Source organism: Gadus chalcogrammus, chromosome 14 (assembly GCF_026213295.1).
Source record: "Gadus chalcogrammus isolate NIFS_2021 chromosome 14, NIFS_Gcha_1.0, whole genome shotgun sequence".
Lineage (NCBI taxonomy): Eukaryota > Metazoa > Chordata > Actinopteri > Gadiformes > Gadidae > Gadus > Gadus chalcogrammus.
This window is the reverse complement of record NC_079425.1, coordinates 20382049-20400150: the sequence shown is the minus strand read 5'-3', so window position 1 is coordinate 20400150 and position 18102 is coordinate 20382049. Positions and strand designations below refer to the sequence as shown.

Below are 18102 nucleotides of genomic sequence, written 5' to 3'. Positions count from 1 at the left end.
TTATTTCTACCAATGAAAACCATGAAAAACATTCCAACATTGTTCTACTTACTTTATGAATGCTTTTCACCCATGTATTCACCCAGATGCATGAATAGGAACGACATATCGCTACTCGTTTTCCCGTCGGACAAATAACAAAGGGCACTTCCGCTTGTTCAATTATGCTGTAAAACGTGATCTTTCCCAGAGTTTCTCTTGAAGAAAAGTGGCTAATTAATAATAATAAAAATCTGCACTAACTCCGAAGGAGTTGGTTAGTTACCTTTATTAACCCAGGTATTTAGCATCTACTTAATCACTCCGTAGTTGACGAATAGCTGATAGCGCTAAAACAACTAACGTTACATTACAGCCTGTTATTAATGGTAGCTTTGCTTGCTGAAAACGTTGTATTTAACAAATGTGATGCACCTATCTGTATACAGATTAATTAATTTGAACGTGAAATAGCTTCACCTCCATTCGACCTAATTGACCTACCAGTTAATCACTAGCACAGCCAACCCACTGACAGCCAGGGTGCTGAGATTGCTGGCCATAACTGCATTTCCCTGAGTTAGTGCTAAAATTGCGTTGCCTGTTTATTTACTATTTATTCGTTGTTGTTTTTTTTATCATGAAGTTATCTCCTCTTACCTTATTTTCTATTTATCTATTTATTTTACTATCATGGCGCTATATATATAATGTGCACTGCCAAATTACCACTTGTTACACACACTGTGCTCTTATAGCTTTGCATGATTCCTTTGCTTTGACATCTTATAGTTACTCTTGTATAAACGAGTTTCGTTGTCAATTCTCATTTTCCACAACATAATGATGTGGGCAATGATAATATAGATTGTGGAACTGGAGAATAGGACTATTAGGTAGTGTTAACTTTTTATTTTCTTCTCAACAAGATTTAATGGCCAGCCATGACACACCCCTCGGATCGTCACCTCTCATGGCCTTGCTGTCGTCCCTGCTGCCAAAAGGCTTTGCTGTGGGGCCATCCAGGGTCTCTGAAGGCAGGCTGGGGTTGTGGTGGGTGGGTCGATGCCTGGATGTAGGAACGGTTCTGGGTAGAGAAGGTGACACTGAGTGGTCCTGGATTCAGAGCCATGAGCCAGACCGTGATCCTCCTAACCGTCACCCCGGAGGACATGACCCAGTGGCCCTCGACGCTTGCCCCAAAGGAGCACAGACCTACAGCACCAACGCAAGAGAGGTGAACATTATTTATTTATATTTAACCTTTACTTAACCATGAAAAGTCTCATTGAGTTACAATAACTCTTCTCCCATGGAGTCCTGGCAAAGACTGGCGGCAAAAAGTTTATACCGACATAATAGTGTACATGTAAGTGTGACAAAGCATGGTCAATGGGTTACAAGTAATTAATGTGTAGGAAACATTGTGGACGAATGCTTAACCATAATATACTTTATAATAATATAATAATCTACAAACAGAGGACAGTACAGAGTAAACAATAGTTTAAGCATGCAATGTGTAAGCTAAACACACCAGGTTAGTAATACTAGTTGTGTTATTGAGTCGGCACATGCTGTAACCTGAAGGTCTGTGGTGTGTTTTTGCTATCGGAGGAAACAAGGGGGATGACTGCGGACGAGGAAGTTCTGCTGGACAAAGTCTTCTGGATCAGGTAGCTAACTAGGATATAGTCACAGCTATCGACTTCCACCCAGGGTCGGTCGAGGAGGAGACATGTTTTGTTTATTTGTTTATTTATATATTTGTTTAAAAGGGAAAGTGTACATTAATCGACATGTCCATTCCATTGGTCATGTAAATGTACCAGATTTAGTTATACAAACTATTTTTCATCTGTAGTCCCTGGGTGGTTAAGGGCGGAACCCATCGCTAACCCCCCATTAGACAAATGGCCAGACCTCTTTGTGATTTCCATGATAATCCATTAGGAGTACGTATGATGCTTGGGACTCAAAGTGACACGAGCTCACAATGTCCCCCTGAACTCCAGAAAAACGTGCCCTAGAATTGAAATGGCTTTAATGATGTCTGATCATGTTTGTCCTGTCACTGCTGCTCCGTTTAGCTTTGCCAGCCACACGCTGTGTAAGGCCAGGCAGAACGTGGAGGTGTGTGGGGGCGTCTGTGGAGGTGCGCGTCTGCGTGTGAGCCAGCAAATCCAGAGCGGATCCGAGCTGTTGCTGTACCGCTGCAGTGCCGCCGGCGTTACGGCAGCAGCCCCACAGAGCCAGTCTGAGAACCACTGCGCTCAGAACAACACAGGTGCTGGGTACTTCCCGTGTACTTGTATGGGAATTCAAGTATACAGAAATGTTCAATGTAATGATCTGTTATCCTAGAAGGTCTTGTTTGATATATTTTTCACGTTTTTGAAGGTCAGTCAGCACCAAGAGTTGCAAATTGGCTTGATATACAACGCTCAGATGTCAAGCACATTGAAAGTGGCCCTATTTCAACACAGTGTCAAATTAGGCCTCGAAAAATGCTTTCTTCATTCTTCAAAAAGATAATATATTTTATCTTCAGAAGGTTTGACTAAAATGGAGTTCTAATTCTTCATTATTATATCCAAGGGAATTTAAAAAAAGTGCAAATATTCTTTTTGAAATTTTGTTCCTTTTGATCCTGACAGATTTAAAGATCGAATGCATGAAACAAGGGCTTAGTTCAAAAGGCCTTTCTTCCAGAATAACTCTGAAGGATGAAGAGGAGGAGGAGGAGGAATTGCTCGAGCCGTCAAGTGTGGGGATAGAAGAGGAGGTACCAGGGGAGATACCGCAAGTCAAGGAGACCACAAAGGAGGCATCACAGGTCAAGGAGACACCAGAGGAGATCCCGCAAGTCAAGGAGACACTAGGGGAGACATCGCAGACCAAGGAGACCAGAGGAAAGGAGAAGAACAAGAACGCAGACGAATGCCTCAAGTCCACTCCACCAGTCCACTACAGGAGGAGGAGGAGGGGAGCCGAGAAGACGATGGCCATCAGCGCAGACACGTCTACAGACTCGCAGCGTCTGTCAGCTGCACGGACAGATGCTCAAACCATTCTCAACCCCGAGCCACACCACAGTGTCCCGCTAGATCTGGTCCCTGGAACCATAACAGCTGCTGTAGAGACCACCAACACGGCAGGAGAGGAACGCACACCGGTACCGGCCGCAGAGTCGGGCAACGCTAGCGGGGAACCCCAGGCACAGGAGGCACATTGTGTACCCGTGACAGAAAGGCCGACTGACCCCCGACCCCCTTCTGCCCGTGCTCCCGTCCGCACCAGCTCCCGCCTAGCCTTGAAGCCCCGCCGAGTCCACAGCCTGCTCAGCCACCAGGGCCCCGGGGCCGGCCAGCCGACCGACGGCCAGGACGACAGACGCGCCGCCGAGACCGATGTGCAGGGCCCCGGCGAGCCGGCCACGAGTGGTGCCGGACCCGTTGCCACGGAGACAGTTTCCATGGAGACGACGGGTGCTGCAGACGAGGTGGGTTCCGTTGCCGGGGAGACTCTGCTGGCAGGGCAATCGGAGACGTTTGATGTGGTTGCTAGGGAGAGGAGATACCAGTGTTCCAGCTGTGGGAAACGGTTCTACCAGTTGTGCCACTTGAAGAAACACCAGTTCACCCACTCCGACACCAAGCCCTTCTGCTGTGACGCCTGTGGGAAAAGCTACACCTCTGTCGAAAGCTACAAAGCCCATCAGGTAATCGCAGTTTGTACGCCTTTGATTTGTACGTGTAAATGCAACAAGCAAATTGCTTCTCCTTTGAGTTATAAAAGATATACACATTTTTTTCCTATGCTATAACTCAAAAGAACATATTTAGTATCACAAAGTATGAAAAAAATACCACTCTTGTGAGTGCAACCAAGAAGTTGTGTCAGGGACCAAGTTGTGTGTTTGGTCCCCTTCATTAAACTTCTTGGTCTAATACGGTGAGGCATATGTGATCTGATATTCCATTCTCCTATCGGTTGCCAGATGAGCCATCGCGGGGAGCGGCCATTTTCCTGCCCCCACTGCGAGAAGAGCTACGGGCTGAAGAGGGACCTCCGGGAGCACATGGTGCTGCACACGGGAGAAAGGCCGTACGTGTGTGACCTGTGTGGGAAGGCGTTCGCCCGGCGGCCCTCCCTACGCCTCCACCGCCTGCACTACTGCAGCAGCAGGCTGAACGAGAAGTCTCCCAAGGTACCGGGAAATCGCTCATTCGTCCACCTTTAGCACAAGCCCATCGTGTTCTCGTACTATAATGTACTTAATGTACGCACACATTGTATGCCGTATTTATGTATAGTACTAGTAGTTATTGAGTATCTTATCCTAGCTATCTTTGTTGTATACGGGGAATGGGGTTACATGCTGCCAGTCAGACATGCCCCCATTCCGATATGCCCCCATTCCAACATGCCCCCATTCCTAACCCTAACCCCGTCAATGGAAACAGAAATTGTCAGAGTGGTGGGACGTTTGAAGGCAATGGAAGTGCCGCCACTCCGACAATTAGATGTCAATGTCGAGTGGGGGTATGTCGGAATGGAAGGCGGGGATTAACCTAGTGATTGTTATTGCTTTCACTTGGTTCTATGAACATCCTTATTGTATCAACAGCGATATATTGTTTCACTTTCTTAGGACAAATGTACTTTGTAAGTCGCTTTGGATAAAAGCTAATGTAAATTCGCTTTTATCAAAAGTAAATGTAAATGTAAATATTTTGCTAACTAAATGATCTAGCTCTACCTTGTGCCAAAACTCCCATGGTTTTAACATGGGATTATGGTGCGTTCCAGGCAACCCGTAACCCGTGTTTTCACAACCTTCTAGCCGTGAAATTGCCCTGGAACGGCTGTCAAACCCGCAACTCACTACCCGTGAACTCGTACCAGATCGATGTACTCCTAGTTACAGCTAGTCACCTACGGGCTAAAAAGTGTCCCTGGAACGCAGCATTATTATAGTTTTCCTTCAAAGCAGTGTTGAGCGTAGCTTTAAAACGTAAAAGTCTCTCCCTTCCCCTATCCCAGTTGCAGTGTCCAGTGTGCTCCAAGTGGCTGGCTAACTCTGGCTCTCTGAGGAACCACATGAAGCTCCACACGGGGGAGAAGCCCCACATCTGTCAGCACTGCGGACAGGCCTTCAGGCAGAAAGGTACCATCGGGCTGACCATCCTCATACGGTCCCCCCAGCGCGTCCATCGCGTCCTCAACATGAACCATGGTGCTAGGGCAGAACGGTTTGGGGAAATAATGTAATTGCTATTATTTCAACCAATATGCGTGCCAGATCATTGATATTCAAGCTGAATGCAAGGGTTGGATCTCACTCATCAAAGTGCATCAAATCAAAGTACACCATTGAAGTAGTTACAATGTTTCGGAAAAGGTCCCTTGAAATAAAAACGGCTTTTTTAATTCTATAAATAGGCATCGGATTAGTTGGGATAAAAAAAAAAAAGACTTCAAACGTAGGTAGTGCGGTTTAAGATTTTGAGTTTGTGGTATTCTTTGATGAATGGCTGATCCACTGATGTGACGTTCTGTAACACAAAAGGCTGAGAGAGAAAGAAAGATCACGACACAGAGAGTCTGCAAAGGGGCGAACATATCAGAAAAATACCAAACCTGCTATTTAGGAATCATGTGCTGAAATAATTATATCTACCAAGGACCCGGGAAGGATCAGGTTACGGTTAGGCAAATAATTGAGCGTTTTCCACACATGACACGTCGTTTCATGTAATTATTCATCAATAGAATTATTTAGAATGAGAATTGCCAATGAATTATATAACTGCGATATATGCGAACTGTGATAGTGTCCCTATGGTTCTGTTATCAATAAATAATTGTACATTTCCTAGTTTCCTAGATAAGGCAACTTGTTATAACTCGGGTTTTGTGGGCGATGGGGAAGAGAAAAGCAAGAAAAAGACACCAGCGGAATCAAGACACCAGTTGAACCAGCGGAATCATTTAGGAAACGATACGGATGGAATCCTCTCATCGGCCAATCAGTGTGCAGGCTGAAGAGGTGTAGGAGTTGGAGCATGATTGAGCTGGATTGCTTTATGATTAGCACCCGAGACTAAAGAAGGTTCAGTCAGTATACCGCCACCAGCTATCCTGAAGCCCTGCACAGAATACAATTCAGTTCACCTGTCATATCGGATTCTAGCACCTCGGTCCTCTTTGTCTGAATCTCTTAAGTCCATATGATGGACTGAGTTTCTGTCCTTATGATTTTTCTGCAGGGCGGAAATTGTCAATTAACACAAAGCTGGATTCACAGCAATCCAACCAATCCTTTCCCACCCTTAACCGAGCCAATCCACCAGCCAGCAGGGAACCTTAACACATCTCTCCAACACAGGAGAATATCAATATAGATGAAGTAGGGAAAAACCTATGTTACTTGTATTGTATGTTTCAAAACGGTATCGCTACACATCCTCTGCCTTGCTCCGGTTTGTCTCTGAACGTGAACGCCTGTGACGCGCTGTGCTCCGTCCAGGGAACCTCCAGGACCACCAGCGCCTCCACAGCGGGGAGAAGCCCTTCCCCTGCTCCCACTGCGAGCGCCGGTTCTCCCACAAGCGGGAGCTCCGGCGGCACATGCTCTCCCACACCGGGGAGGTGTTCCTCTGCAGCTACTGCGGCAAGGCGCTGAGGGACCCGCACACCCTGAGGGCCCACGAGAGGCTGCACAGCGGGGAGAGGCCCCACCGGTGCCAGATCTGTGGCAAAGGTCTGCGCGGTGGCTCGTCATGCTTGTTCATTTAAAGGCCTCTCCTGACTTCACACGTGGGCGTGTATGTGCACCTAGATGTGCGACGGATAGATGAGCAGCGTTTGCTACCGTGCACTGGGTAGGCTGGTAGACTGATCTATCCAGCACACATCTAGGTGGACACGCCCACCCGTGATGTCAGAAGAGGCAGATTTCAAAAACGGCTTGTAAAACGGCTAATCACACTCACACCTGGTGGTATATTATGTCGCCTTTATTTGATGTGAAACTATTTAAATTCATATAACAATGTCTAAAATCAAATAGGGCCAGAGATTCTGGCCGTGTCGATTTGGTCGTGATCAGTCATTTTATTTAAAGCAAATGTATTCGGACAAACCTGTGAGTTTTAATGAATTCATTTAAATGCAGCCCTGTTTTAATTATCTCATTTGCTGTCCCCATGGCAACCGGCAGTGCCTCAATTCATCTCACCTCTTTTCAACACTAGTTGCGTAATAAGCGTGTCTAAGTGTCACTAGACAAGCACTAGACAAGCATCAACGATATAGGAGACAAACCACCACTGGATAGGTATGAAACCAAGCATCCTCACCTAGATGAGCCTCCAGACTATAGGACGCGTCCTAGTTCTGGAGACTAAAGGCTTAAATATGGTTCCCCATTGACACAACGCAATGACCACGCAGACTTACACCTGTTTCGGTTCTGCATCGGGTTTTATTGAGCGGACCAATCACAGCCTTTGCTGCTGCGTCTCCGCGACGAATGGTTAACATTTTTGGGAGGCGCACGTCAGGCCCATGCGAGGAGGGTCCGCAAGGACGTAATGGGTCCGTGACCCCCTTGCGTTGTGTCGACGTTGAACCATAACTGAGCCTTGAGCCCTTTTCCCCTACAGGCTACATCCTGGCCACCAAGCTGCGGCGGCACATGGAGTCGGCGCACGTGAAGGAGAAGGCGTTCCGCTGCCACTGCGGCGCGTCCTACACCCTGCGGCACAGCCTGCTGCGGCACCAGGCCCGCTACAAGGACTGCCACCGCGCAGAGGGGGACCAGGGGCCGGCCGAGGGGTCCGAGGGGCCCGAGGCCACGCACCCGCACCCCAGGCCCGTCTGGGGCCGGCCCAAGAAGCGCCGGAGACCCGAGGAGGAGGAGGAGGAGGAGGAGGAGGAGGATGAAGAGGGGGAGGAGGAGGAGGGGGACGGGGACGATGGAGATGAACAGGAGGAAGGAGGAGCCTCCGAGCGGAAGAGAGGGGCCGGAGGAGGATGGAAGGGGAAGGGATCGGAGGAGGGGGGGAGGAGGAGGCCCCTGGAGGAGCGGGGAGGTGGGGGTCAGAGGGCGGGGCTTAGGAGGATCCGGCAGGCGGGGGGCGAGGCGGGCGGTCTGGGGGCGTCGCCGCCCCACGGGGGCCAGCACACCGTGGTCTACGTCCAGACTGTAGGCGGGGGCGGGGGGGGGATCGACGCTCGCGACGGGCAGAGCTCGGCCCCCCTGCTGCTGGCCTCAGAGGTCCTGCTCCAAGGGGCGGAGCACGAGCACGACATGGTGGAGGTGGTGATGTCCGAGGGGGGAGAGCAGTGCATCGTGGTCCATGGACAGCAGATGGCGGGGGGGCTGGTGATCTTGCAGGGTGACGGTGGCGCGTGTTCGGTGGCCCAGACGGTGGAGATAGAGAGTGGCTAGGAGAAGGAGCGAGGCCCGGCCTGCCACGAGCTGCTGGAGCATTACTGTACAGAACCGTGTTGAATACCTGCTCAGCCATCACTGCGTTTTTCTCTCCCTAAAGGACCTTGCGATATGTAACAGACTTTATTTCAATGTATTCTTTGCTACTTTTGGTTCCTTTGGATCAGTCTGGCGTGACAGAGACGAGGCTAGTTCAAAAGGCTTCTGTTGTATGTCAACTGAGGACAACAACGTTGATAAGCTTCCGTCACGTGAAGTGGGGTACGATCTCCCGGTTGCACTAACTTCAATGAAACCAGGCCACCCTCTGCGTCGAGAAAGCCTTGACGCAAGAGGAGGAAAGAAACAGTTTCAGTCTGGGCTTTTGTTCCACGTTTTGCCGCTGTGCAGCAACATAACTCTAATAAAGGACACGTTCATTCATAACATGCATGTGTCAGCGAGATATGGTGCCCTTAACATGAAACACGCCATCTCCTGGTTAAATAAAGGTTAAATAAATTGTTCTTTATGAGCCTGACCAGTTTGCCTGCTGCAGCGTGGAACTCATTTTTCCCTCGATGTCTATTGTTATAGTGTATATCTTTCCATTTATCGGTCTGGCTGCCTCTGCCTCTTCTAGGACCATGTCAGTAAGAGAGCTATGACTCCCATCCAAAATTTCTCACCCTAACTGTGTGTGTGTGTGTGTGTGTGTGTGTGTGTGTGTGTGTGTGTGTGTGTGTGTGTGTGTGTGTGTGTGTGTGTGTGTGTGTGTGTGTGTGTGTGTGTGTGTGTGTGTGTGAGTTTAGGAATGGAAGGGGGCTTTGGTTAGGCTAATGTCTATATTGCAGCAGAGCTGCTGTGCAGAAATCAGCAGCTTTCCTATAAACAGTGAGTGCAGCAATCCATTTAAGCTCCAGGGTGAGTCAGCTGTGTGCTGGCCCTGGGCTTCGTGTCAAGTGTTATGGCTGATTGGGTTCTTTAATGAGGGAATGTTTGTTTCATTACATGAGTATCAGGAGAGGTGCTAAACGATCAACAAAAAAATGAGTCATGGCACATAATTGCTTCTGTAAATGTTACAATCGAAATGTCATACGCCAGGGCTCCTGAAGAGACTGTTAGTTGCATCCCCACAAATAACTTGAGCAACAAAGATACTTTGATAGATATATCGACATGTTTTCACACTTTCATACAAAGCAAGTGAGATTTAACAATCAAAACAGACTGTCCACATTGGAGCCACCGATTTAATTATGTAACTTTTCGTGAAGACACCCCTTTTGTTCAACAATAGCCCACTACATTTCTAGTGTCTAAACAATGAGACCCAACCACTCAAGGCGTTTTCAACCAGTACAGTGGTAAAGGCGAGAAAATGTCGATGTCAAAGCTTCTTGTCAGAGAGCATCATTTCTTTTTATAAATAGTCCAGCCCTTTTTTTTTTAATATATATCAAGTAATGACTCATCGCCATTTACACATGACAACATCAGTGGGGGCTTCAGAAAACATAACAGAAGAGTCAAATGTTAAAAGCAGTCCCAGAGGGAGAACTGTAGCTACAGCGGTACACTTTCACCACGCAGGAGGGCAGGAAACACATTTAAGGAAACGATGATTGGTCTTCAAACTGGGGTCTGTGACCTGTGAGTGGCTTGCAGCAGCGGCCCAAATGGATTGTGGGATATTATTTATATTTTAGATCTTTATTTTTTTCATCAGTATGTTTGAAGATTTTCCCTTAACAATACACAGTCCATTCACAAATGTCAAGGACCTCATTCATTTGACATGGTGGTCACTGAGGTCCTGCATGTGAAACGGGGCTGGATTGCAAAGTTCCCACAAGGCACTGCTGGACGCAGTTTAGAACCAAAAGGGGTGTCGGGGAGGGGGCGTAGGGACAGAGGAATGTTTCCGTGAGTGTAGAGTGATCACTGGCGACCCTGAATGGAGCCACGGGGGTTATAACTTGATGTGGGATTTTAACATGCAGTGTGCTGTTGCAGGGACACTGGAGGGTGATGAAATGAGAAGTGCACATGTGTGTAATCAGTCTGTAATTGGCTGAGTGGCAGCTGTTGATGCTTAACCACTAATTACAGATTATGGAACCTCTCTGCTGTAGAAGATAAAATGAAATAATATATGCTTAATTAATCCTAGATTAGACATGTGGCTGGTCAAATTAAAAAAATCCATCATTTTAAGTTGGTTAGCGCCTAGAGTAAAGTTTGGAGTAAATGTTAATCCTATTACATTCTGCATGGCTTCCTATGAGACAGCTGAGTCACAGCCTAGTTATTGTGAATGTGAAGAAGCATCACCCTAGGCGCCATCTTGGGAGACGGAACCAACAAGAGTAGTATATACCTGCAGTAGAGGAGGCTGCAGTTTCAGTAGACACTAAAGTACTGTTAAACTAAAGGTAGATACTTGGGCTGAGGATCCTAGACCTGTGGCCTCTCCATTGCAGAAACATCCTGTTGAGCAACAGAGGCGGGAACCGATAGCATTCTGACACAGTGGGTCGTCAAATTCACATTCCCCTCATTATATGAAAACGTTACAAAAAAATGGAATCACACATTTTTCATCTCCAATTATCGACCTGTATAAATGTGTGTGTGTATACAAAAAAAATCGATGCATAAAATACATACATACCGTATACATACATACAGACATACATAATAAGGCCTTGTTATGCATTCATCTACCATTTCAGAAGTAAAAAGTTAATTTGAACTCCTGGTGTTAACCGAGTGCAGTGGCAGATGAAATATGTGTTTACTCAGACGATACTAGAATAGGCGGACTATTAACTGGAGACGTGGTTTCGTAGGATTGCTTTTTATCCCCCACGCTCCCCATCCCCATGGGATAATGACGTCACAGTGCTGGCTGTGTTACTTTAAACATCTGTTTTCAAATCCACAGGCAGATTAGTGTCATTGCATGCACATCAATTGGCTTGTCAGAAAATTCCCACAGCCCTGCTGCTTCACAGACAGCCATCGCATAGAGCCACTGCCTCTCCGTCTCGGAAACCATGGCGCAATTGGCGCATGCCATTCGCCGCGCTTCGACACAACTTGCGACGGTCACCTCTAGTTCCAAGGAGGTTTCCCCACAGGAGTGACACAAAGGCTCACCGACCACTCCGAGCCAGCCTGACATTTCCCTTCCAATAGCCTGGCGTCTCCCTCGTCTCCCTTGTGTCTGGCATCCCCTTGTCTTAGCCCTCTGAGCTCTACTAAATTCCCCCCCATCTGCCCCCACCTCATGGGTCTTACAACGCTTGCTGAGCTTCTTCTTTCCCTCTATTTCACTTCTGATTCCTCATCCACCTCTTTACTCTCTCTCCACTCCTCCTTCTCCTCCTCTTCCTCCTCAACTCCTCTGTCTCCCCTGTGCTCCACTATGACCGACTCTTCTTTCCACTCCCACTCTCTCATGTGTTGCTCCTGCTCCTTCTTTCATACCATCCGCCTCTCTCCCACTCTCATCTCCACTCCTTGCACACTCTCCTTTCATCTCTCTCTCTCACTCTCTCTCTGCCTCTCTCTCTCTCTCTCTTGCTCTCTCTCTCCCCCCCCCCCCCCTCTCTCTCTCTCTCGCTCGCTCTGTTCCAGCCGTAGAGAAGCAGAAGCATCAGCAGTAACAGCAGCAGTGTCATCCAGCCACTGAGCTGGCTGTGCATGGAGCTGGAGACCTCTTTTGCTTCCCTTCTTCTCAATATTTGCTCATGTTTTCCTTCCCTCCGCCAAACTCGCATTCCTCGTCCTCTGAGCCATCCCCCTCGGACTCTGGTTTATTTAAAAAAATATTCCAACCTCTTCATTGTCTATTTTATTATGTTTTTTTCCTTGAACGGAATTTGTCTGCTCGAAAGACCTCTACCAAGTTTAAATTGTTGTCTTTGTAGTGGACATCATTTTCGATTTTTATCTCTTTCATTATATTTTTCAATTTTTATTTTAAGCCCATCATTTAAATTTTTGGTCTAAGACAGCACAACTACTGAGGTGACCTGGTCTTTTTTTGGGATTAACATGACACTCTTGGCAGTAAGGTAACTATATACATCTTTCTAACTTAAACAAATATGCATTCATATATTTCATGAACCTATTACTAACCTATTACCTACAACTACACGGTGCATTGTTGGCTTAATTTATTTGTGACTGTGTGTCGGACAGATTGCAATATCCCTAATATAGTAATTTGACATACTTTCTTTTCACAGGGATTGAGAGGATCACTACGCGTGGTAGGAGAGAAGGGGGGGGGGGGTGTTGTTATGTTGATCTTAGCCAAGATGGAATAGCCAAGATGGACATTACAGCGATCGGGCCACCTTTCATGACAACGGTATCGGTGCAAAACTCTTCTTTGGAGGGCTTTAACCACACAGCCCCTTCGCCACAATATCCTGAACCGCCGCACTCCAGGTGGGCATCAACGGCAATCGTCTTGCTGGTCACGGTGATCATCCTGGGGACAGTGGTGGGCAATGTGTTGGTGGTGGTGGCCGTGATCACCAGCCGAGCTCTGCGTGCTCCCCAGAACCTGTTCCTAGTGTCCCTGGCGTCTGCAGACATCCTGGTGGCCACCTCGGTGATTCCCTTCTCCTTGGCCAATGAGGTGAGTTTTTTTTTTTTTTTTGGGATTAACCTAAAAGGTATGTTTTCTTTTGTGTTCTAAAGGACGGGATGCCACAGATGATTAATCCATGGAAATGTTCTTTACCTTCATTACCATTCAGTGATTTCTCTTTTGAAGTCAGGAGGTTGGGTTGTGGTTACGGTCTTGCAGGTGTTTCCAGATCGTCTTGCTTTTGGATATGCTGCCCGAAGTTTCCCCTCCTACGTTACATGCTTCATTCCCTGGCCTCTTTCTGCTCATGATTGGTTGTTATACTCCAGATTGAAAGATCATTTCAGGGTTTTTCAACCTTGACCCTATTTCCAAAAATCCTTTGATGCAATTTTTGAAAGTGTTCCAGTGTTTAGAGAGAGCGCCTCGGCCTTAGCAGCCTATTCACAGATTAGGGGTGCCAATAGTTCCATCGAGTATGTCCTCTAATGCCGCTTTTCCACTGCATGGTACCAGCTCGACACGACTCGACTCGACTCGACTCAGCTCGCCTTTTTTGCGTTTCCACCGCGATCTAGTACCTCAAGTGGCTGCTTTTTCTAGTACCGCCTCGCTCTAGGTTCCAAGCGGCTGAGCCGATGCTAAAAGGTGACGTCGGCAGACGGCCGGCCACTGATTGGCCAGAGAGTGTGACGAAGTCACGAGAGCGACATGGCAACCATGCTGGTAACGATAGAACAGCCATAGTAGCGCCGCAGCCAACATATTCCACTTCTTCAACATTCCAGCTAATAATACGAACACGAATACCATCGCATCGATGTTCTCCATTGTTGTTATGTGGGTTCTGTCCATGTGTGGGTTACGTAGGTGTTGTTTGCGTCGCGTACAAAAATACGTCACGGCCCTTTCGCGCAAACGACCCCGCCCACGTCCCGGAGGTATTATTTGCGGTGGAAAAGCACCCGCGCTGCTACCGTGTCGAGTCGTGTCGAGTCGTGTCGTGTCGAGTCGAGCTACATGTGCGGTGGAAAAGCGGCATAAAAGAGCTTGTTGTTGCCACTGACAGGCTCAAGAAGAGGTCTCGCTCTGAAATCTCATGTTCTGAAAAGATGAGCTGTTGCAAGCAATGTTCCTATTGTCATTGCAATCTCATTCCTCCTGCAAACTTTTAGAATATAACAAACAGACCCGATAAAACAACAAAGCAAAAAAGTTGTATTTTCTCCAAGTAACCTTTCCTTAACGTAATCAGACACTAACAATCTGAGCATAACAGGTTTCAAAAACCAGACACTGATGGAGGATGTATATTGACAGGTAGCTACTGGCCTTAAGGGATACATTGCAGCCGTGAACGGGTTGTATTGAGCGCACCCGTTCAATACTGGACCAATTAAAAATGAGGATTGTTGTCAACATACTCACTTATACCCAACATAATGGGGAATAGAGGTGTCCAGGTTGAAAAACACTGTCGTTTTCCTTTAGGCTTGTGCTCTATGCTTGATCAAATGTATTTTTCCTTGCTGCACACTTAAGGTGCAGGAAATACCAACAATTATAATTGTTAACGTTTTTTCAAATTGTAACCTTAAATAAATTCCATGAAACTATCTAATAAAATTGATATCCACAAATTCCACCATACTCTTGTGTGTATTCATATTCATATTCACTGTGTGCCCAAAGTACCTCTGAGACTAACTAATTTCTAGTTTATTATAGCTGCTTTTCATTTCACTTTAATTTTCGATGTCTGGACGTCATTATTGTAAAACTTCCATTAAATGTTGACAAATTAGCCTTTTTTATGCAGCCATTCAACAACAATGCATGAGTGCTCCACGGTGCAATTTAATTACATATCCTGCTCCAAAATGTTGCCAAAATACATCATACAGCACACTATGTAATGTATTTGTAAGATGTCGGCAAAACCATTTCCGATGATGAATTTGCTTGACGAGTAGACAACTCGTTAACTCGCGTACGGGTTTGCACACTTCTCACACTGCCTGTGCATAATTAACAACATGTGCATTCTGTCCAGACCGTGATAAAGGATCAATAGAGCGGTGAATATGTTGCTTTGTGCCTAGTTTCTATGTATTTAAACAAAAGACTGTTACAGGCTTTTTCTCAGATCTGGCCTCTTTAGACCCGATTGTTCCTTTATACAGCCGGTCTGGATGGCAGCTCATCAATTCAGGTTATTGTATTCAATCTAGTGCTCAATTTAAACATTTATTGTTTGATATGATGATTCAGCCTCAATGTGAAATGTGTTTAGTTCAGCTACATTTTGAAGTCATCATTTTGGCCAAGAGATTCAAACCACTTCCTCACAGTGAATGTTTTACCTTCACCTTGCAGAGGAACCATAGGACCCCTGACTCCCAGATGGCGCCCTTGACTGCTAAAAGCATGACTAAAACGGTTTCTTGTCTTCCTAGGTCATGGGCTACTGGTTCTTTGGTCCCACCTGGTGCTCCTTCTACCTCGCTCTGGATGTTCTATTTTGCACCTCCTCCATTGTCCACCTGTGCGCCATCAGTCTCGACCGCTACTGGTCTGTCACCAAGGCCGTCAGCTACAACCGCAAGAGGACGCCCAAGCGCGTTAAGACCATGATCAGCGTCGTGTGGCTGATCTCCATCGTCATCTCATCGCCGCCCCTGCTCATGCACCATCAGGAGGAACCGGACAGGAGCCGGCCGGACGAAAAGGACACCCTGCAGCAGAAGTGTCTCCTCAACAACCAGACCTGGTACATCCTCTCCTCCTGCCTGGTGTCTTTCTTCGCCCCGGGGGTCATCATGATCCTGGTCTACTGCAAGATCTACCGCGTGGCCAAGCAGAGAGCCTCCACCGTGTTCGTGGCGAAGAACGGGATGGACCGGCGGCCGTCGCACTCGGAGACCTGCTTTGACCCCGCCAGCGGGAACTTCCAGGGGGGCGGCTCGGGCCTGGCCCGGTCCTGGTTTCAGACGGAGAGCCCGCGCGCCGTGTGCCGCCACAGCTCGGCCATCGGGGGCGGCCTCGGCGACGGCCACCGGCGCAGAGAGCTGGAGGACATAGAGCTGGAGGAGAAGAGCTGCAAGTCCGAGACCAAAACGTCCTCCTCCTCGTCCTTGTCTTATTTCGGCCCGTCCTGCGTGTTCTCCAGGAGAGCGAGCGGCAGGGCGGCGACGGAGGAGGAGGAGGAGGAGGAGGAGGCGGGGAGGGTTAAAGGGACGGCGAACACCCTCCAGCCCCCCCCGGCTCCTCACGCTCCCTCCTGCCCCTCCTTGTCATGGGTGTCGACGTCGGACCAGTGCTCCCACCACCTCCTCCTGCCCTCTCCGCTGCCTCCGCCGGGCAGCCACGTCTCCCTGTCCAAAACCAAAGTGGCTCAGATGAGGGAGAAGCGCTTCACCTTCGTGCTGGCTGTGGTGATGGGGGTCTTTGTCCTGTGCTGGTTCCCCTTCTTCTTCACCTACAGCCTCCATGCCGTGTGCAGGGAGAAGTGCCCGATCCCCGACACACTCTTCAACCTGTTCTTTTGGATTGGCTACTGCAACAGCTGCCTCAACCCAATCATATACACCATCTTCAACAGAGACTTCAGAAGGGCCTTCAAGAAGATTTTATGTCAGGCCCGTAAGGGAAAATAGGGAACTTTTACAAAGGGCTTGAGCGTGTGTGTGCGCGTGTACTCCGAATATTTACCCCAGAGGCTTAAAGGAAAAGGAGTTATTTTACACATGTCGCCCACTCGATGCACTTCCAAGTGACTGGTGTCTCAGTCCAACGTAAACAACTACAAAGTATGGGCCAAAGCTTTAATCCGTTATTTTCCTTGGGGACATTAAAGTGCTTTAGATATATATATATGTTTCTATGTATGTATGTGTATGATTACAATTCTATATAATAATATATTATATATAATATAAAATATTACATTACATACTATATGTATTTATATATGTATGTATACAATTATATAATATGATATATTACATAGTAATGTATAACATATATTTATTTATTTATTTATATAATATATGTTGTATCTCTGTTATTATCCGTGTCTGTTGACAGCAGGCAGCTAGGGGGCAAAGACATTAAGAATTCATATCTGGCTAGCAGATGGGCTGAACTGCTGTAAACAAAACAAGGATGAGGAGGGAGAGAACATTCTTTATTAACAGGCTCATTGAGGGAGGATAATTATTATTTTATAATTATTCTCAACAGCTCAGGACAAATAAGCCCTTCAGATATGATAATGATAATAATTAAGATCATGGCTTTACCGGCTTCGCAAAGCAAAGCCAATTTTGGCTGTAGCAAAATTACAACAAGTTAGTTTTGTTTTTAACCTGGCTTGATCAGCTAAATGTTTTCTGTTTAATGTATGAAATAATAATTGTAACAAAAACTAAGTGTAAATGTATCTTTATGATCTACTTTCTTTTCCTGAACTGGTCAAGAAAAGAAAACAACAATACTGACGATCATTCATCACCTTCGTCCAAAAATGGACACCTCTTGTTGTGAACTGAGGCGTGGAGACAAGACTGCACTGTGTTGAGTGAGCTCAATCTGTTTACATTGTTTGAGTCCGGCAGCAGCCTAATAGCTCTCACCATGTGCCAAAATCCATTTGGTATCCAACAAGCACAATCACAGACTGTATGGCACCTGACAACGCACATGTCAGCCAATGGCCAAATATGGAATTGTTATACAGTATTCTGTGTGTTTTACATAAAGTGGGGGATTATTTTTTTCCTTGAATTGAAATACAGAATGGAAGCAATACATGTGCATCGTCCAACAATATTGTAAATGTAAAAGTAGTTGTGAATATACTGTACCCAAATACCGTCCAACTTTATGTTTTGGGGGATGTTTTCAATGTAAGCCAAAAACATACAGTGGCAATGTATTTGGATAATTTATCAGCAGAAGCAAGTTGAACAGAGGTGTGTGGAAAATGCAAAAAGAGAGATAAAAGATTTATGAGAGCCTGATTGACAACAGCTAAAAAGAAGTTGTTCAACATCCTGATATAAATCTTTCT

The 18102-nt window shown here is 46.8% G+C and overlaps 2 protein-coding genes across 2 annotated transcripts; both read left to right on the top strand.

The window, feature by feature from the left end:
- Nucleotides 1–20: 20 nt before the first annotated feature.
- LOC130403703 (zinc finger protein with KRAB and SCAN domains 5-like) lies at nucleotides 21–8437 on the top strand. Its single transcript, XM_056608129.1, has 10 exons — nucleotides 21–279; nucleotides 909–1216; nucleotides 1597–1655; nucleotides 2070–2266; nucleotides 2637–3700; nucleotides 3980–4189; nucleotides 5026–5149; nucleotides 6512–6745; nucleotides 7650–7861; nucleotides 7976–8437. The coding sequence occupies exons 2-10, from the start codon at nucleotides 914–916 to the stop codon at nucleotides 8435–8437; spliced, it is 2865 nt and encodes a 954-aa protein (XP_056464104.1). The 5' UTR covers nucleotides 21–279; nucleotides 909–913.
- A 4330-nt stretch (nucleotides 8438–12767) lies between these two features.
- On the top strand, nucleotides 12768–16782 carry adra2db (adrenergic, alpha-2D-, receptor b). The gene is made up of 2 exons (XM_056608128.1): nucleotides 12768–13079; nucleotides 15488–16782. The coding sequence occupies exons 1-2, from the start codon at nucleotides 12768–12770 to the stop codon at nucleotides 16685–16687; spliced, it is 1512 nt and encodes a 503-aa protein (XP_056464103.1). The 3' UTR covers nucleotides 16688–16782.
- Nucleotides 16783–18102: the final 1320 nt, after the last annotated feature.